The sequence below is a fragment of the Hippocampus comes genome, unplaced genomic scaffold, assembly GCF_001891065.2.
Source record: "Hippocampus comes isolate QL1 unplaced genomic scaffold, H_comes_QL1_v1.1 scaffold156, whole genome shotgun sequence".
In the NCBI taxonomy this organism is placed as follows: Eukaryota; Metazoa; Chordata; class Actinopteri; order Syngnathiformes; family Syngnathidae; genus Hippocampus; species Hippocampus comes.
In genome coordinates, this window is record NW_017805744.1 from 1038493 (window position 1) to 1059648 (window position 21156).

Sequence of the window (21156 nt, forward strand, 5' to 3'; positions counted from 1 at the left end):
TGTGTGTGTGTGTGTATATATATATATATACACACACACACACACACACACACATTAATTGCCTGTCCAATGAATAAAAGTAACTGTGGAACTGATTGAAAGTACTGCAGAATGGCTTCTTCTCAATCATCCAGGCATTTCAAATCCTGCTATCAGATTGTGCTGCTACATTAACGCACGAGTATCGGGCTTTACGCCGTCGTGGCATTCTTGCTCCTGATGTGTCTTGTGACCTCTGTGACTTCCTGTTGTGTCATTCATGTGCTTTCCACGATTTATGGAAACAAATTCTGACAGTTCAGCATTTTAAAGAGTTTTGGAGAAGGTAAACGGAAGGACTGGATTGGTTAACTGGATTCCAGTGGAAAGGATGTTCTCATATCCGTTATCAGTGAAAGGCCTCAGCTTAGCTGTGGCTGGAATAAAGACAAAGTACAGCAAATGATGAGATGGACTACTGATAGGTGGATGGATTTTTTTTTTTTTTTTTTTAAGGGAGCAAGAGTTGTCTAAATTGAGTCCTTACATGGGCAAGGCTTCTCAGTTGTACCTATCCACCACTAAGTTAAATTTGTTGCACACTGTACATCATCAGCTTCCTGACTTCAATTTGCTGAGTGAATGGTAGTGGAAGGAAGTTAGTGAATTCTCTTATCAAGTTCGTTCATGCCTCAGACTGATATCCTTTGGGTTTCATATTCTGGGAACGAGTTGCTGAGGCATTAAGAAACGAAAAACTTGTAACTAGTGTCTGCAGTTGAGTTATGTACTTGTACTTGGAATACATACAGGTACTTGGAATACATCTGTGTAGTGTCACCCATGTGCACAAAACACGCCTTAACATTGTGCAGCTTTGATGCATGTAAATATAAGATAAGAAAAGAGAAGAACAATTTTATTCGTCTCACAATGGAGAAATTCCCAATTCACAGCAGCAAAAATCATGAAAGGGAGAAGTAGAAGAACAAAAAGTATATAAATAAATATAAGCATATTAAAATGGGTGAGTAGGGGTGATTCCAGGTTTTCAGGTCTGTCTATTCAATAGCCTGAAAGCAGTCGGCAGGAACGAGCGGCAGTACCTCTCCTTGCAGCGCGGGTGTATCAGTCTCTGGCTGAAGGAGCTGCCCAGTGCTGTCAGGGTGGCCCGGAGGGGGTGGGAGGGTCTGTCCATCATAGCTTTTAGCTTGGCTAGTATCCTCCTGTTGCCCACCTCCTCCAGAGTGTCCAGGGAGACCCCATTGTGCGGGCTCACTTCATTTCTCTATTAGCACCTTAGTAAATCCTCATTCCTTGCTCTTCCATCTCAGCGCCTCTCACTAGAAATCCTATCAAGGCGACATGGCGATTAACAGAAGAGCAAGGTGGTAGGAGGGACAAATATTTGCGAAAATGAGATGATTCTGACTAGTTGACGTCATTTGCCAGAGACTGCATGCAACTTAATCGATGTCATGAATCAGCCATCCCCGCAGCTCAAATATTCCCATCATCCTCTTTATGCCTTATGTTTCAAGTGGGATAAAAAGTCAAATATGATCAACACTGTTATGCTTCATAACGTTGCGGATGCAAACACGATCATGTGTGGTCTGTCCGAACCCATCTCGCCCTGCCTCCCACTCGTCTTGCGCCCAGTGCATTTTTGGAGTCACTCATAAAATGCTAAAGTGTTGAGAAATGTGTGTTACATTGAATGCCAAAACAGTTTGGTCCCATCAAAACCTTTCATTTTCTACATGTGGCCAAATAATGGCAGCCTAATTGCTACCAACCATAGAAATAGGTGGTTGGTTAGGCAGGTAAGCATGAGCCAGTGTAATTAGGTCATTTAGGAATCAAATACTGCCCAAAATAGACACTTGGCTAAATATGTGTATTCAAACGAAAATAATCAAGGCATGACAGAAAGAGAGGATTAACTATTTTATTTTGAAATCCTGCGTCGTTTGCGCCCCTGCTCAGAGAGTGAGCCCGAGCGGTGATGTGAGGGAGGAGAAGAGAAGCATCAGTTAAAACACACCAAAATCTCAGTCAGGTGGTGAGGCAAAGCAAGGAACTATTTGCATATTATCCATCCATCCAGCCAGCCATTTTCCAATCTGCTTGTCCTCACGAGTCCTGACGTAGTGATGGAACCATTTCCTAACAAATATATTATGTTTCACTTTATATTATCATGTAAATTGTATCGACAATGCTGTACTTTAGAATAATTACTGTTTAAATGCACTCTGATTGCACACAAGGTTTTGATCAATATATTTGATCACGGCTGTGTTGCAGCATGACAAATTAAGCCAAACGTTTGTAATTATAAAGTGTAAAACCTTTTTATACATATTGGTAAATTGCATGCACAGTCAAAACATTTGAATATGTTTACATCATTATTGATATGCACTCCTTTACATTTTGTCATATATTTTACACCCTGTTAGGTTCATGTTCCACCCTGTTATGTTTGTCTGCCTTAGGGTGGAACGTAACAGGGTGGATTTTTTTTTTGTTTTGTTTTAACTAAATTAGCCATAGCTCTGTGATGCAGCCCATCTCTACCTACCCCACTCTGCACAGCAAATGTACTTTAATATAGGTAACAAACGTGTTTGAAATTATTTAAAACATATTTCTTACTTTCTTCACAATTCAGCATAACATGACATCACAAAGAGAGGAGGTTGGTGCTTAACTTTCTTTGTTCTTTGAAATGCCTGCCAAACGTGTGATTGCAAACACTGATTGTGGCATTATGGAAGCTGTCGGCTTTTTAGTTATAAGGAGAAAGACACTGGTGGAACACGACTTTGAGGACACAATAAATTGTTCTATGCAGTATACTTAGAGAGATTTTAGTATGATTTATACAATAATGAAGTTATATGTGTGTCTTTTTTTAGATAAATAATTATATGTCTCATTTAAACAGAAAATTTGCTTTGGGGACACTGTAAAAAAGGAGCACATGTTCCAAAAATAGTTATTTAATAGTACAGTAAACAGAGTTTGCATGCATTGTTTTTTTGTTAATCCTACAAAGGTATTTGTTACAAAAGCACTTTATCGTAGACATTTAATTTATTTCAAATAAAATTTTAACAGATACATTCTGGGGACAGAAAAGTCTTTAAGAGCCAGGAATGACCCATTCACACTTGCGGGAATAGAGTCTTGAAATGACCTGAAATGCACGGTTTTGGAAGCCCGAATAGCTGGACAGAGCGTACGTCATATTACACTCAAACGTTTTTGAAAACAGTGTGTGTTTCCAGGTGTTTGGTGAATTAGTCATGTTTTAATTGATGTCATGTAGGAAATCAGATTCTACTCAACAGTATCAGCATCTCATATACACCAACATAATTTTGATACATGGGGAAGACACGTGAGTCGACACCAACTTGCATTCATTAAACCCTCTGGCAGTGTTTGACTTTTTGTTAAAATGGGTTGAGCCTTGCCACTTTTGCCATGCAATTCATCAACATTGCAGAAAGCTGTGTGTGCAAGCTGCCGCACCATCTGTGTTTGCTGACCTTGTGACTTTTTAGTAGCGCGCAAAACGTTGGGTGTGATCAGGGTCAGACTGGTGTATCTGCCGCAAGGCTGCTAATGAGGAGGCAACTCCTTCCGTATTGCTTCAGCAAAGTAATATATCTATATTTTTTAAGGTGCTCCGTGTAGCCAATAATTGAGTGTACGGCTGCAACTAAATATTATTTTAACAATCGATAAATCGGATGATTGTATTTTCAATCAATTTTGCGGCATGAAAAAAATACAGGACTGATATGTTAGATTTTTTTTTCTTTCTCTTACAGTTTATAATTGCTTTTATACATATTTTAACATAACATGGATTTGTATCTCTATAATTACTTTAAGTGAATTAAGTAATGCTGACATCCCGACAGCACTAGGTAGCTCCTTCAGCCAGAGACTGTTACACCCGCGCTGCAAGAAGGAGAGATACCGCCGCTCGTTCCTACCGACTGCTGTCAGGCTGCTGAATAAAAAATAAAATAATGTGGAAGACAATTGTAAATAGCACTGCGACCCTATCCATATTTGTATTTATATTGCACTTAATTGAACGGTGTTTGTTTTTCTTTTCTTCTTTCTTCTTTCTACCCATTATCTTGCTGCTGTGGACTGTAAATTTCCCCAGTGTGGGACAAATAAAGGATATCTTAAATCTTAAATGCAAAACATGTTGTTGTAGAGAGCTCAAATTTGTCCCTTCTGGAATTTCATAGTGACCCACTCCACCCTCTCACTCCCATACTATGTAGACACACATTTGTTGTACAGCATTGTGTTGTTTCACGTTTCTTCAATAATAGTTATTATACCAGATTAAGTCTGAGCTGTAAGCATGGGGAAAGTTGCTGTTGCTGGTGAGGCTACTCAATTTGCCTCCTGGCTGGCATAGGGGAAGACTAAGTGTCTCGAGGTTGGTCCACCAGTCTGGCTTCCCTCTCTGGTGTGCAGTTGGTGACCCATACCTGCCCCCTGGCTGTGGGGTCTTCTCCTCCAAAGGGGTCGGCAGGTATGTGCCCAGATCCTGGGTGCCCCTTGACGACCCGTCATATGCGCCAACTCTTCTTGATCCACAACACACCTATGTTGACATTCCTCCCCTCAAGGTATCAGAGACGTATGGAATGCCACTGCTCACAGTGACTGTTCCTAGCCATTGGTCTTCAATGCGATGCGGCCTTGCGTCGGCAGTGGAATCACCAAGGGGGAGCGCTGATGTGCATCCTTCCCCACAGTGACCTGCTGACACGAGCAAATTCTCAATCTTAAATGTCATGCTTGCTTTTTGCTCTTTCATATGAAATGTTCCTTTAATTTGTTGCTTTGCTGTTCTGTGTCTTTATCTCTGAAGACATCACGGTTACATTCTCACGGGCTGGGAGTTAAAATTGTTTAACCGCTAAGTCAACAAAAATTGGTTGACGCAACAGTCAACACATTTAACAGCTTTGGTTGTGTATGGCGCCAATAATCAGGACACAGCTCTCCACATCAAGCAAGAATGGAGGGGGGGGGGATCCACCCACATAGCTTCTCCATTTAGTGTTCTCAGTTCCCAAATGTTTATTGAATGTTAGTAATAGAAAATGTTACACAATGGTCAACATGACCCTGTCACAGCTTTTTAGGAACGCGTTGCAGCCATAAAATTCAAAATTAATGATTTGCTGAAATCAATATCAATTTATCAGTTTGAACATCAAATATCTTCTCTTTGTAGTGTATTTAATTAAATATAGGATAAACATGATTTGCAAACCATTGTAATTCTGGTTAACACAACAGCCCACATTCATTGGAATTGGGTTTATAAATAAATTTGACTTGACTTGGCATGTCTGTTTTATAGTAAACTACAACTGGGAGTAGCGAATAAACATCTTGAAGCAGCCAAGAATGTTTTGCCTCTCATTTGGAGGAGTGGATCGCAATCTGTCGCTACAAGACGGCACACATCCACCCTGTTATGATCTCCTCTGTGTTTTGGAGCGCACTTCCTCCTCACGTAGAACTTCAACATTTATTTAACCTTGATTTATCCTGGTTAGGTAATTGAGAACAGATTATCTTCCTTTGCAATTCCGACCTGGCAGCAGAAAGCAGAGTAAATATAGTTTCAAGTGTTGTACCATCTCCGTGCTGCTCCCATTCTGTGCTTTGCAAAGATTGCAAGCAACACTTTGTCCAGCATTGATTGTGTATAGTGACATGCTCAGACACTTTACTATCGATGACTTTCTCCGTACAAGCAATGTTTGGGGGCAGAAAAACATAAACTGGCTCCTCTTCATCCACATGCAGGGTTCCCACGGGTCCTTTAAGTTCATAAAAATCCATAAAAAAAGAAGTTGTAAAATTATTATAATATATATATATTATAATAAATAAAATTGTCCTTAATTTGGAGGGAAAGCTTCTAAAATCAATAAATGAATTGAAGTTTAATATTTTCTGAATTTAAATTTTTCTTAGTGTACTTTATTTGAGAATGAATTCCAAGTTTTTTTTTCATTTTTCTACCTGTGGGAAAATGAAAATTTGACATCCAGTGTGTCAAATACAGTAAAGGGTTAACTGATTGCCGCTAAAAATAAAGATGTGCCCTTCTTTGGCAGCAATGATTTGAACACCAGCTCAGTGATATGTGGCTTTCTGTTCAGTCCGCATATTGCTGAGCGGGCATTAAATCCACCGTGAATCCCCTGCTGAATGGAGAAAAGTCCTTAAAAATGGCTAAATTAGCCCTCAAAAGTCCTTAGAAGGTCCATAAATAAAAAGCAAGTGGAAGAGTGGGAACCCTGACATGGCGCAACTTCTGCCACACTCCGCTCCTTCTCTATGCCATTTTATGGCAGCAGGTGACTAGCGTAATAAAGACTTGACACATTATCAATTTGCAGCCCTTATTGAGCAAGTCATACAGCACAAAGGAACACCAATACTGTACTTAGATGCCCATCCATTGTTTTGTTCATCAGACTGTTAATAAAGGGAGGAAAATTGTTTTAATTGACTGACATCATTCTGTGAAGAGAGTGCGGCTAGTGGAGTCGCAAGAAAATTGGAGCATCCAAACTATGTTTCAAGACTACTTGGGAATATTTTTTTTCCATACAGTTTTTGTATGCCCAAACAAGAGCACTGTACACTATACATACAGTATGAACTGGTTTAATCACCTTACATTTTTAAGAAAGGTTTGCATCTTGTATTAGATGAAATTACTTTTCAATAATTTTGGGGTTAAAATAAGCTCATTGTAATTAACAGAAAATACATCTCTGTGGGGTTCTGCCACTTGTATTACTCTACCGTTTTAAAAGGGTTCCTAATGCAACCACCTCCCCCAAGTAGGAAATACATTTTTGAACTTCCCCCTTATTTTCTAAACTAATTTACAAGCCTGTCTGTGTACATTGGAGTTGTTTGCAGCTACTTTGGCCTCAGGTTAGTTTGCTCGACAGGATGACTCACAATTTCGGTGATTGGATTATCTGCCTCTTGCTCAAGGAAAAGGTGACTGATTATGACAGCTTTGAAACTTTTTGAAAGAAAACCCATGTGCCGCCATAAAAAAATATACACACATGGGAACAAATCAAACTTCTGGGACCTCTTACTTATAATCAAGTTTTTATTTGCTTGTATTCAAATAATTGAGTCTCTGGAACACCTGGCCAACCATTAAGTGTGAAATTTCACAACCAAATAGTTATTTGTGATCTGTCTCTTTCCGATAATGGGTCTGTAAGCAAGCTGTTCAGAATTTTTCCTGACTATGACATCCGAAGTCAGATAATTTCTAAAATGCAGCCAACACATGGGGTTTCTCCACCAGGGGTGCGGTATACGGGGTAAATCTAAGCCATTATTGACCTGGCAGCTGAACTGGGCGAAGATCCATTTTCTTTCGATGGAGGTGATGGCTGTGCCAGACAGAAACTATCCAAGCTGCTGTTAAATAAACAGTAGCTCTCTAAATTACCTCGCGCCACCTTACCTCTCTGAGCTCATCCGCCCCACACACCTGCCCGGCGCCTCAGGTCTGCGGACTAGACATTATTAGAAGTACCAAGAACTAAACTGAGGCTCAGAGGGGATCGAGCCTTTTCTGTTGCTGGTCCCACTCTCTGAGGTGACCTCCCACTGGGCATTCGGCAAGCCTCCTCGCTGCCCATCTTTAAAACCTGCCTCAAAACTCACTTGTATTCTTTGGCATTTGCCTCAGCATGACTTAGATTTGTTCTTGGTTTTGCTGTTCGGTACTTTCTACCGTATTTGTTACGGATTTGCTTTACTGTTTGTTGTATATGTTAATTGATCCATGTACAGCACTTTGTATGCAGCGATGGCTGTTTGAAAGTGCTCTATAAATACAGTTGAGTTGAGTTGAGCTAACACAGATAGCATCTGATAAATGTAACATACAGTATTGTTAGTTTATGGTGACAAGGGGAAGAGAGCACTGTGTTTGTTGCACCACACAATTTGGTGGTTTGGTGATAAAATGCCACTTCCATCTATCATAGCTATCATTTCTTGGAATAACTGCATAGAATGTCTCGAGTAAAAATACAACAAGTGCTTTTACTGGTCTCTATATGGATGGAAACTTGGGAGCTGCTATCATTTCTTGGAATAACTGCATAGAATGTCTCATTTAGTTAGTGAAGTAATGGCCACACACTTGCTTTGGCTTTGAAATGCTGACACTTGTTCTGCTTTTGCGCATTCAGACATGTAATCAGGACGACGATGAAGTGGAGATTGCTATGGACAACGCAGCCTTTATGGATGAGTTCTTCTCCCAGGTGAGCTTTTGAAAATTTTAAGATCACTGGGTTTCAGACATTCGCATACAGCTAACTTGCCTTGTGTGTTTCAGATTGAGGACATCAGGAACAGCATCGATAAAATTGACGACAATGTGGCTGAGGTCAAAAAGCTTTTCTCGGTCATTCTGTCTGCTCCCACGTCAGATCAAAGTGAGACTTCTCAGTACCGCAATTTCATGTTAAGACCATTTTTTGTTTGCCTAGCTTTCCTCCTTAAGCATGGTTAAATGTTATATTTTTTTAGATGTTTTTGTCACTACAGTATACACACACACACACATACACACACAATGTTAATGATGTTAACATCGTTGAAATGTGTCTTGTATATATGTGTAGTTATGTCCAACTCATTTAGCTAAATAAAAAATAGTCTCCGTACTGTATACAATAATGCAGTGTACTTCAAATGCACTAAACTGAGCTATTAAACTAATTTTAATAGCTCAGTTACAAAGGAGAGTTTTTCTCTTCAGGAAGTCTGAATTTTTGAGACAGGTTTTGTATTGGATTGTATTAGACCGTGCGGGGATAACTAATGTTATGTCTGGTGAGTGCTGTACACTACCTTGAGAGTGCCACAGGTTTTTCATACCCACACGGAAACACACATTTGTTAATTCAATATTACCATGATCATAAATGTAGGGTGGCTTGAAAATGGGTTGTTTTAAAGGTAAAGAAATTTGAATTTATTTGTGAGAAACATGTCTGTTCCTTTCAGAAACACAGGATGACTTGGAAGCAATCACCAATGACATCAAGAAAATGGCAAACAACGCCAGAAATAAACTCAAGAGTGAGCCTCGACCCTTCAATACACACACACACACACACACACACACACACACACACACACACACACACACACACACACGTTCATTGGCATTAGTGACTTAGTTTGAGGTTTTGTGCGTACTCTTTATATAGTCATAACTGGATTTAATTCATTTTTTTAGTTTGTTTTTAATTAATTGGAATTTTTAATTAATGCCACATTTGAATGCTTTTAAGTACAACTTGTTTGAGTAATCTGAATTTCTCTGCAGCCATCGAGAGGAATTTGGAGTCAGAAGAACAGGAGAGGGTGTCAGCTGACATGCGGATACGTAAATCACAGGTTAAAAACATGATTTGACATTGGATTATGAATCGCGACCCCCTTGCCCTCCCAATCATTTTATGTTACTGTTTCCCAGCATGCAGTGTTGTCTAGGAAGTTCGTGGAGGTCATGACAAAGTATAATGAAGCTCAGGTGGATTTCAGGGAGAGGAGTAAAGGACGTATTCAGCGACAGCTAGAGATCAGTGAGTGATGCCTCTCAACAAAGAATTCAGGCAGAAGTGTGACAGGCATATGGTTTCGTCTCCCAACAATTCATTTGCTGTGTTTTCCAGCCGGAAAGGCGACAACAGATGAAGAACTTGAGGAGATGTTGGAGAGCGGCAATGCTGCTGTGTTTACTGCAGGGGTGAGTGTGGTACCGTTTTGTTGCACTTTTCCTTCCTCATTAACAGACTTGAATCCAAGCTGCCTGTGTCTCATTAAAACACAAAACAACTGGTTAATGTTTAGCTTTGGATTTAGTCTACGGAGCTCAAAAGTCACTTGCCATTGTTCAGCCTCAAATCTAGCCTGGAAAAAAAAGCCTTCGAGAAATGTCACTGTTAGTTTTACTGCACAAATGGCAACGGTGAGCATTATCATTGCCCTCCACTGATGATGTATTGATCTCAATATAGGAAGAAAACATTTTTAATCGTTGTCACAGCTGACTGCTGCTTTGAAATACGTTTCCTGTGTTGTCGAACACCATTGGAGGCTGACACAGAGAAGGGATCAGAATAAATCAAGCATGTCCAAGCTCAGGTTACCCAACGGCCGCTGTCTTCCATGACTTATAACAAATCCTGATCATTTGAATCAGGTGTGTAGGAGTAGGGAGACATAAAACACGCAGGACAGCATCCCTCGAAGACTGGGTTTGGACAACTCTGCAATAAATGAATGCATTTGGACAAATGTGTGGCTTTTCCTCCTTTTCTTGAGTTTTCTCTTCAATGCAATTCTCTCGATGTACAGACGCTCCCCAGCTAACGAACGAGTTACGTTCCGAAGGATCGTTTGTTAGCTGAATTCGTTCGTAAGTTGCTTCAGTGCTATATTTTGTATGGAATGTATGTTTAAGACTTATATAAGTATGTTTAAGGTTTATATAAGTATAATAAAATGAAGTTTAACTTACTTTTGGAAGATGTACTCGAAGGCTTAAGGAGATGATGGACGATTGCACAGTTTTCTTCTTTTTCTCATCATAAATGATGCAGTAGCACTGTATGGCATCATTCATTTGATTTGCAACCTTTGTGCAACGTTCAATATTTGGGTCTTGCTGCTCGAAGAGTGCGATGGCTTTATCTATGAGCGAAAACCCCTCGGCCAAGAGTTCAGTCTCAAACTTCTTCATGGGGACAGGCGTTTCCTCCTCCTCCTCCTCCTCTCACAGCGCCTCACGTCGGTATTAGCGGCGGAAAGAAGTACTACAGTACTCGGAAAAAGGCGCGCAATACAAAATCTAACTTACAGCATCTCTGTCCGAGAACATTTTTCGACATACCTGTACCCGCAAAAATGTTCGTATGTACCGTTGTTCGTAACATGAATGTTCGTAAATCGGGGCGCGCCTGTACATGCTTAACAGTTGTGTGCGTGCGTTTTCTAAAAGACAAGGAGTAAAGAGAAAACAAGGGTCAGCAGGCAAGTGCACACAACATAAGATAAAAAGGTACACTTTACGAAGCAGATTTATCCAAATACTGTTAAGATAGTAATGTTTAAGCAGCCAGCACATCACTTCCCTTTGACACACTCATCCGATGCGCTACTTGTTGGACTGATGCTAACTTACTAATCACAACACGCGTTCACGAATGAAAATCATATCACACCACTCCAGTAAAATGGACTGGGACTAATCATGACAATAGGTTTGCATGCACGTGCACTTGAATGATACCACTACGAGTCATCGACGCGCACTACTGACACGATACTGTGCACCAGTTATGCTCAGACTTTACATTACCAACATTATTAAAATGCATGCTAAATTAAAGTGGAAGCCAAAAATGTTACGTGAAAGCAGACCCTGCTTTTCGACTGTCTTAAAAGTTAACTCAAATTTTATTTACGAAAATACATTCTATGTTCCCCCAGTAGTCAAAACACGGGGATTCCGATTAATATTGCGTTTGTGGAATATTAATTAAGCACTGAATTTCACCCATACTTCTGTATCTACCACTTTCTGTCAAATGAAAATGACATCACAGTTGCTGAAGGCTCAGGTACCGACCAATCACAACTCACGTGTTTTCTGAGTTTGGTCTTGTGACATTTGCAAGCTGTTATGTGACAGCGTTTATGACCTGAGACTTATTATTTTTCTTAGTTGGGGGGCTAAAAAGGGGAGTGTGTGTTAAAAATGTTTGCACCAACTCTGCAGATTGTGGACTCTGGCATTTCCAAACAAGCCTTGAGTGAGATTGAAGCCCGACACAAAGACATTGTTCGTCTGGAAAGTAGCATCAAGGAGCTGCACGACATGTTTGTGGACATTGCCATGCTGGTGGAGAACCAGGTACGCCCATTCCCCAATCCACTTGTCCATCATGTCTCCCAATCATAAACCGGTTAGTCACCTTCATCTTTACACTTTGGACTTCACACTTGGCATTCATTGACTTCTTTCCCTCTTATTTGTGTGCATCCTGACCGCATTCGGCTCCTTTCTGATCTTCATGTGCTGCCTGTGTTGATCTCTGACGGTCCGTCTTCCTTCTGTCTTTTCCAGCGGCATGAAAATTTCACTTTTCCCAATACTGTCTTATACCACCTCCAGCTCATCGTCACTCATCATTTATGGGTCAACATGAAAGCATTTTATAAGACTCAAAGCATCATAATTGCTCTCATAGTTAGCCTTTGCAGCCATGATTTTTTTGCATATAAATATTTGGTATAATAGCTTATATTTGCTTGCAACATGCTTTCTGAGTGGAAGTCTCGATTGAGGTAAGGGACACTTGTTTCTAATTGCACTGTTTCTTAACAAACTCTTTTCTGTCTCTCTAACTTCAACTTGGATACAAGTGCATTTAACAAAACACTAACAAATACTATTTGCATTTAACCCATCAAGTACAATACAGTGGTGCCTTGAGATGCGAGTGACCCGACTTCGGAGTTTTTCTAGTTATGAGCCATTGCTATGAGAATTTTATTTTTTTTGTTTCCACTTCCAAGCATAAATTTGCGATATGAGCGTTGTTATGGTGGCTCAATTCAATTCAGTGGCAGATGATGAACAACACCTCAAAAATGGGGGTTCAAGGAATTTTATTGCCATACCAACACACAATTACACGATGTGGCACAAAATTCAATACAAGAGGTCTCAATTAGACCAATAAGTCACGGGCACGCGGGGGTGGGGGGCAAAGGTGCGGCGGTCCTCAGCATCCAACTTTGGGAGCCATCGAAAGAAACCAGCCTCCCCGGCACCTGACCGTATTAGAAAAATACAACAAAGCTCATTGATTCAAGGTTTTAATGCTTTTTGCATTTTGTCTAATGGTCCTTATATATTGTTTGACTTGGTCTCAAAAATGCAAATGAGTGTTTTTCGACGATGTGGTTCAGAAATAATCTTAATAAACATCTTTCCATTATTTGTTAAACATGGGCAACAACAATTAGTTTCTACATGTATCATTTTTTGAGTGGTTGTTGTTACGAATGTCACATGACCAAACGCAGAAAACAGCTGAGCCCTGATTGGTTGTTAGCTGAGCCCTTCGGCACTGTGATGCCATTTTCAGTTGACAGCAAGTGGCAAAATGGCCGCCCCCTAGGGTAAGATAATTTGAAATATGAGTTTTAAATTAGGAGCATGGTCACTAACTGAATGTAACTCATATCTTAAGACACTGGTGTATTTGTTTTTCTCGTGAATGGTCCTTTATTCAATTGACCTACTTATATTTTTACAGGGTGACATAGTAGACAACATAGAGCAGAATGTTTCCAAGTCAGTGGACCACATCATGGTTGCTAAAGAGCAGACCAAAAAGGCTCTAAGGTACCAGACCAAAGCACGCAAGGTAATGTTATACGGCAACTGATAGTCACTTTGACCTCCTATTTTTTTTTTTCCTCACTTATTCTGACTGCCAACTCTTTGTGGCCCTACACACACACACGCACACACGCACACACCAAACCACACACACAGCAACTACAATCCGTTCATCTCAACATGCCCCCTCTTATGTTATGTATTTTGTTATGTATTAATTCAAAACTGCTCTGGACATCATGCACCACAAAAGGGGGGAATGATTGACAGGATTGAGAGCAACATGGACCAATCGGTGGGCTTCGTTGAGCGAGCAGTTGCAGACACTAAGAAAGCCGCAAAGTTTCAGCAAGAGGCCCGACGTGTGAGTTACTACCGTGGAAATCGGTGGTTCTGTTTCCCAAAAGCATGCAAATCATTTTATTTTGTCTCCTCAAACTGCAACAATGCAAAGCCTGAGCGTTTCAGCGCTGTTTTTCTGTAGTTGGCCGATAACGATGATAAAATGAAAGCGGCCATATGCTACAGCGCAACAATAAGGCAGGTAGCAAATGTGATCAAGCATTAGTATGGTATCCAGAACACTGTGTTATTTGAGTTGAGACTAATTGAAGACTAATTATCAAGAAGCATTCAGCTCAACTCATCCCAGTGAGATCCCTAGGGTAAGATAATTTGAAATATGAGTTTTAAATTAGGAGCATGGTCACTAACTGAATGTAACTCATATCTTAAGACACTGGTGTATTTGTTTTTCTCGTGAATGGTCCTTTATTCAATTGACCTACTTATATTTTTACAGGGTGACATAGTAGACAACATAGAGCAGAATGTTTCCAAGTCAGTGGACCACATCATGGTTGCTAAAGAGCAGACCAAAAAGGCTCTAAGGTACCAGACCAAAGCACGCAAGGTAATGTTATACGGCAACTGATAGTCACTTTGACCTCCTATTTTTTTTTTTCCTCACTTATTCTGACTGCCAACTCTTTGTGGCCCTACACACACACACGCACACACGCACACACCAAACCACACACACAGCAACTACAATCCGTTCATCTCAACATGCCCCCTCTTATGTTATGTATTTTGTTATGTATTAATTCAAAACTGCTCTGGACATCATGCACCACAAAAGGGGGGAATGATTGACAGGATTGAGAGCAACATGGACCAATCGGTGGGCTTCGTTGAGCGAGCAGTTGCAGACACTAAGAAAGCCGCAAAGTTTCAGCAAGAGGCCCGACGTGTGAGTTACTACCGTGGAAATCGGTGGTTCTGTTTCCCAAAAGCATGCAAATCATTTTATTTTGTCTCCTCAAACTGCAACAATGCAAAGCCTGAGCGTTTCAGCGCTGTTTTTCTGTAGTTGGCCGATAACGATGATAAAATGAAAGCGGCCATATGCTACAGCGCAACAATAAGGCAGGTAGCAAATGTGATCAAGCATTAGTATGGTATCCAGAACACTGTGTTATTTGAGTTGAGACTAATTGAAGACTAATTATCAAGAAGCATTCAGCTCAACTCATCCCAGTGAGATCTCATACAAGAGCTGTATGACAAATTCTGCCTTAACAATGACATTGTTAAATTTTAATTGATTCAGTTTTTTTCCGGCATGTAACTCCATTGCAAGCCGTTTCTAATACTTTTTACTATAACTGTCAAGGGTGAAAAATGTGGGCAGGATGACCAAAAGAAGATAATGACTGACTCCAGTAAACTCGGTCACATGTCCAGGAACACACTGCACTTTTACAACTTGGTAACCACCAAATTTTATTTGCTTTTCTTTTCCCTAGTGGCAATGGGTCATTAATTAGATGTAATCTTTTGTAGCACTACAGTATAAAATACATGCAGTCACTATCAAGTGGATGCCTACTATTCGTGGGGGAGAGGCACCGGGCAGGTCAGCAAATAGCGCAAATCTGTAATCATTGATACCCATTCAAATGAAAAAAAAATGCTGATGAACATCCAAAATGCAAAAAATAAATGAATAAAATAATTCAAAACAAATCGGTGAATATGCGACTCCGAGGCTGCCAAACAAGTATGCGGGTTTCCACTGTGTCTCCGTTTCTTTCAAAAATATCCTGTCAATACAGGCAAGTGCATAGAGAACAAATTCCTCTTGAAGTATGCTTTTGGGAGATCAGTATCCATCCCCGGACCCTCACTGTAATCCTGTCTGTTCCTCTGTGATTCCACCACCCCAACCACAGTAAAATTAAACCAGACTCATCTATACCACATGTATGAACGCGTACAGACAAACATACTCCTTTCTATACTTTTGATTCTCTCTGTGTTTGTCAGTTTGTGTGTTTTAAGAATATGTATTGACCTGCCAAGGTAAGTCAACATTGGTGACAATATTGATTGATTGCTTTAGTCAACATTAGTAATGTTTATTTTAATGTTGATTTTGACAGCACGTGTAATGTAACTGATATTTGATGTCACAAGCAAGCTCTGATGGGAGTTTTGATATGTTCTGTGTAGTTCTGTAAGAAGGAAGAGCAACAAAGTCCAAGTTCATTTTGTGGAACTGACCCACTTCCTTCTATTGACTTCAATTTATGAGTACAGTCACTATCATTGATTCTATGAGTTTATGTGTTGAATCTGTTGCATTTCCTCAAATTGTTGCCGTCTATTTCCTCAATGGCAGAAAAGATCAGGACATATTTTGCTTCCAAAGGATTATAAAATAATGATGGGTAGATAGATATTTGCAAAGATGTAATATTCACACTTATACACTCTCATTAATAAGATAGACACAACCAAAAAGTAAGACAGCATTGAGAATGAATTTGAAAACTGTAATTGCACTTAAGCAAGACGAGGAAAATGGACTAAGGTGTTGGCATGTTGTAAGTAGGCATGAGCAGGTATCCAATGCTGGAGGTTTGATAACCGCGAGCAAAAATATTGCGCTTTCACAGTATTGCGGTATTGCAATTACAAAGTACAACTCTTAAATGTCTTACTTGTCCATGTTTGGCTCAATAACTTAATTTCATAGAACACGCTTCTTATGCAAATTGGTAAGAGTAAAAAGGAACAAATCAATTTAATTGTTCATAATAAAATCAAAATTTAGTACAACAGTAAAAGTACTTAATATGTTGAAAATGGATAAACTCCGTCTTGTTTAGTAATGCCAGCACGGAAACGAACATGTTAGCATGGCAATTATCTGCCTCAGTAGCGAGTCAATATTATTTATTTCAGCAATTGTAGACAGGCTGACTTTCACAGCTGGTTGCAAGCACTCATTTCAAGACTGCATTTTTGTAATATACTGTATTGACGTTAGCCTGATCTTTTTCGACGAATGATGAGTGAATTACAACTTCCCTGTAGAATCTCCGAAAATGAGTCATGTATTTGTTTACTTGTTCAAGTGGATTACACACCCATCAATTTAATTGGGACATGCCATCTGTTATATTGGAGGCCACACTCTGCGGAAATACGGTATGTCTACTGCTGCACTGCGCAATCGCCCAAAAACTTAGATTGTGACTTACACAAATAAGAGTCATGCAGGATGACACGGGATTGGCGGAAAGTTCTCTTGAAGGGTCCCATCTGTACTTCCCAACAGAGATGGGTGCAAGTAGTGCTGATTGTTCTGGTCTTGCTGGCCGTGCTAGCTCTCATAATCGGGTTGTCAGTGGGCCTGACGCGCAGCTGACGAGATGTTTGAGTAAGACGATTGCTAAGGGTGAGTAACTCAGGAGCAAATAACCTCTCACAAAGGGTGGAGGTGTTCAGGCTTCTTTTAAAAAGGGTTTGCATGGCTTTGCTGTCCCACCAAGGCTTTGTGTATAAATGACTTACTGTATGTGTTTGTGGTGTGACGCTTGGGACGGGTGGGTGTTTTCTCTCACTTAGTCTAGCAAACGAACAAAGCGGTGCTAGTGGCAACCGTGTTTCTTCTCCTGTGCAAGTAGAGACTTTGATCTTGCGGTAATTATTGTTCTCCCTCTTTGTAGAAGATGATCATTATCGGTGTCATCTGTGCAGTGGTCGTTATCATCCTCCTCGCCATCATCCTCTCACAGACTCTATAGCAGGACCTTGGTTATCATGATCATCTTCACTCCATTCATCACCCACGTGCAAACCAAAGAACAGACTTTGATAGCACTGTCGCTTGGGTACTTCTAATTCATTATCTAGTTGAACATCTGGAGGAATGACTTGTGACATAGACTGATTTATGAGCTTAATTCCCTGAAGCTAAAGGCAGTTTGTTCTGCTTCAGATGAAGAAGCAAGACTCGCGATGGGCCACAATGTAGCGCCACTCCAGTGTCTTTTTTTTCCCATTTTGTCGTGCAAGTGGTGGAAAATGACTTAATCCGCAACAGGTTAAGGACCTGACTGTCTGCTCGAAGCACATCACCTCCCTCCTTATTTTTACTATTTGCCTTCTATGAGCCGTTGACACATTTCACAATGAACTGGGAATTGCAAGGTTCTTGGGAGTTTTGTCACATTCACGTTGTTGGGTTTTCTTTGTCGCCAACCTCGAGCCTTAAATATGCCTGTTTAGCTGAAAAGTGCACATGTGAAGTCCTTGCTCTTCATTGCAAGTGTATGAGCAAACAAGCATGCCATAATAAAAAAGATTTTTAATGAAAGATTTTAATGCCAAGGGCTAAAAAGCCCTCAGGTAGTACCACGAGTAACAATGATACCCAAAATGTTTGTGAATTTTTTTTTTACTCATTGATGGATGTGTCTTGCTAATAAAGTTGCACCAACACAATAGACATCATTCAAAACTAGCCTGGCTGGTGGCTTTTTCCCCCCACCCAACAGTGCTGTTTTATTCAAATGAGTTCATGAATTCACGCAAATAAAATACCATATCAAATATTCCTACCATCAAAGTGTTTATTTTCTGAGAAATGATTTGTTCCTCCCATACATAATGTTGTGAAAGTAATGTGAGGCAACACACTTGAAATAAATAATTCTCATATTGTTTTGTTTTGTTTTTTTGCGGAGGGCAGCAAAAATAATCAAATGAATTCTGATGGTTTATATTTCCGAGTCTCACAGTTGGGTTTCTCTGCATTGAGCCTGCTCAGTGACTGCAATCAATGAGTAGAACAATTGCAGTGTGTTCAAGAGGCACTCCATTCAAAGATGGACATGTTTCAATGTAGACTTCATGTGTTAAAAAAAAAAAAAAAGGCAAAACGGCGGGAAACAAGCGGACAAAATTATTTGATTGTACTGTTTTATGTTGACAAGTCAATTATTTAAATGCAAATGAAAGACATTTTCTGTGAATGGCTGGCTGAGTCGCATTCCCTTGTAATCTGATGCCATCTGGTTCATTTGTTGATAAATATCAAGCACCTTTCAAAAGTGATAGAAATGTCCACAAAGAGATAAATTCTTTTTTACCTTCTTCTGATAATCCAGTACTCTTTTACACACACACACACACACACACACACACACACACACACACACACACACACACACACACACACACACACACACTTTCCCTTGGTTTTCCTTATCCCCAGTGACTGTGCCCCCATGCATTTGGAGTTCAAAATGCTGGAATAATTATTTTACGTCCCGTGTCTACAGAAAAAAATGATGATAACTCTGTGCTGCGCCATCATTGGAATCGTGGTGTTCTCCTATCTCTACAGCTTCTTCTCATAAAAGGTACCATTCATCAAAACATGAAATGATTAAAGAAAAAGAAAGTCAAGTCTAAATATACAATGTTTTTGTCTTGTGCTTGCTTCAAAGAGGATATCACGAAGTAAAACAAACGTCTCTTTACCCTGATTGTGTTGAGTGAATGTAATTGATGTGTCCCTGTTTGCTTCTGTACTTCCCCCTTGACATTCTTTGATTCTAACCGTTTTATTGCCACAAGAATCGTGTTTTTGGCACGCTGCACCACACCACCCCCTGGTGGTAATGTAAAAAGGGTTCGATGGTATGAAATATTTTCCAAGCGTTGTAAAACTGTTGAGGGAGATTAAGATATCCTCTGTAGGATTTAAAATGGAGATTACACGTGTTCAAATGACTACTCGGGTAGGAGTATTATTTTAAGACTTGATGTCACGATCGTCATGATGTGCGTGTGATTGTGTTGTGCGTGGCGTGCTCTCACAATGCGCGTCATTGTTTTTTTCGCCTCGAATTGTCTCTCAGTCCCTGGCAGCCTGTCAACCCAGAAAAGCGTGTTATGCAATAAACGATGGCTGTACGTTGTAACAGCTGGTGTGCGTGTCGTTTCTCCGCGAACTCTTTCTCACTGGACTCTTTATACATCACGACAATTTCTAAAGATTATTCTCTTGTTTTCCCGACTGCAAAATATGTCGTGCTATATATCAACACTGGAAAATACCATCACTGTCTTTTTATCCCTCATCCTCTGACTTGAAAGAAGAGAACAACCCTGCGCCGTCATGAAAGAGGGGCGGGGTTCAGAGAATGATGCGCTCGATTTTGACCTGGGTAGAGCCGACGTAGAACTTTTCAAGCACTGTGCCACTCATTTTCGTCGCTGTTGTTTCACTCGGAGGGCCTCGATGACTTTGAAAACCATCCAAATGCCTTCATCATATGAGGCAGACACAATATCCCCTGTATTTGATTGTTGTAATGTAATTCCTAACAATTATATCGCCCTGTATTTGCTTTGCCTGATCTGGACCCCAGCCTTGAGTTTTGACACTGATTACATTAGAATCTTTCAATAATTGTTCAATTAATTTAGCCAGTTATTTTTGATTAACTCAAATTATGATCTCATCTCATGAAACAATCGGTTAGTTGAGTGGTTTTCAAAGTGTTGTACCACCAGTGGTATGAGAAAGAATCACTGAAATATACAAAACCGCATGAAGTAATTCAGAAGATTAGGATATGTTTAACCCAGTATAGTACCTTTGTTAAGTACAGTTCCATTGTATCTTACTTTTAGGGTGAATACACTTACATTTATTTATTGAATTTTTTTATTAATATTGTTTTTATATGTAACCTTTATGTGCTGTGAATTTGAATTGAATAAATTAGTGCAGTTTATTTCTCGCTTTTTTTTCTTTTGAATGAACACTGGGGCCTACTCCGCTACTGTATTTTAATGGTGGACATGATGGTGGTACTTGGGGTGCGGGGCATTAAGCATTTTTTGAGGTGGTAATCAGTGTGAAAAGTTTGAGAACCACTGGGTTCGTTGATAAAACAAAATACTTAGCAAAGAATGACCCAGGACACGCTGGAGAGACATGATGAGCTAGAGAAAATAAACGAGGGCAGATAGGGAATCAGATGGAAAAATCATCTACAAAAGTTGACTTGCATCTCTCATTAAAATATTTATTAAAATGTGTTGACCAGTCCAAATAATTACACTTAGAAACGCTAATGTATGGTGCAAACCGATGTAAAAATCAAACGCGGCAATATGTTAACGTATTCTAATCTTGCTACAATAGTACAGGCCACGTCCAATGGGAGGGCTTCTATGCAAATATATCCGAGTTGTGTTGTAAGTAGGGGGTGTCGTAAATGTGTGTCTCTCTCTCTTTCTCTCTCTCTCTCTCTCTCTCTCTATCTCTCTCTCTC

The 21156-nt window shown here is 40.0% G+C and overlaps 1 protein-coding gene across 8 annotated transcripts in view; it reads left to right on the forward strand.

The window, feature by feature from the left end:
• stx3b (syntaxin 3b) overlaps positions 1-19796 on the forward strand; it is a 22691-nt gene extending 2895 nt beyond the window's left edge. Inside the window, exons 2-11 of one of the 8 annotated variants that reach the window (XM_019884186.1) lie at positions 8280-8354; positions 8429-8528; positions 9103-9177; positions 9428-9498; positions 9578-9686; positions 9777-9850; positions 11885-12019; positions 13431-13541; positions 17142-17261; positions 17533-19794. In XM_019884186.1, the coding sequence (XP_019739745.1) occupies positions 8280-8354; positions 8429-8528; positions 9103-9177; positions 9428-9498; positions 9578-9686; positions 9777-9850; positions 11885-12019; positions 13431-13541; positions 17142-17231 (840 nt within the window). In that variant the 3' untranslated portion in view covers positions 17232-17261; positions 17533-19794. Of the gene's footprint in view, positions 1-4643; positions 4815-8279; positions 8355-8428; positions 8529-9102; positions 9178-9427; positions 9499-9577; positions 9687-9776; positions 9851-11884; positions 12072-12232; positions 12454-13430; positions 13542-13769; positions 14170-17141; positions 17262-17532 lie in introns of those variants that run through there. The other 7 variants (XR_002169953.1, XM_019884191.1, XM_019884188.1 and 4 more) reach the window with 7 other exon arrangements.
• Positions 19797-21156: the final 1360 nt, after the last annotated feature.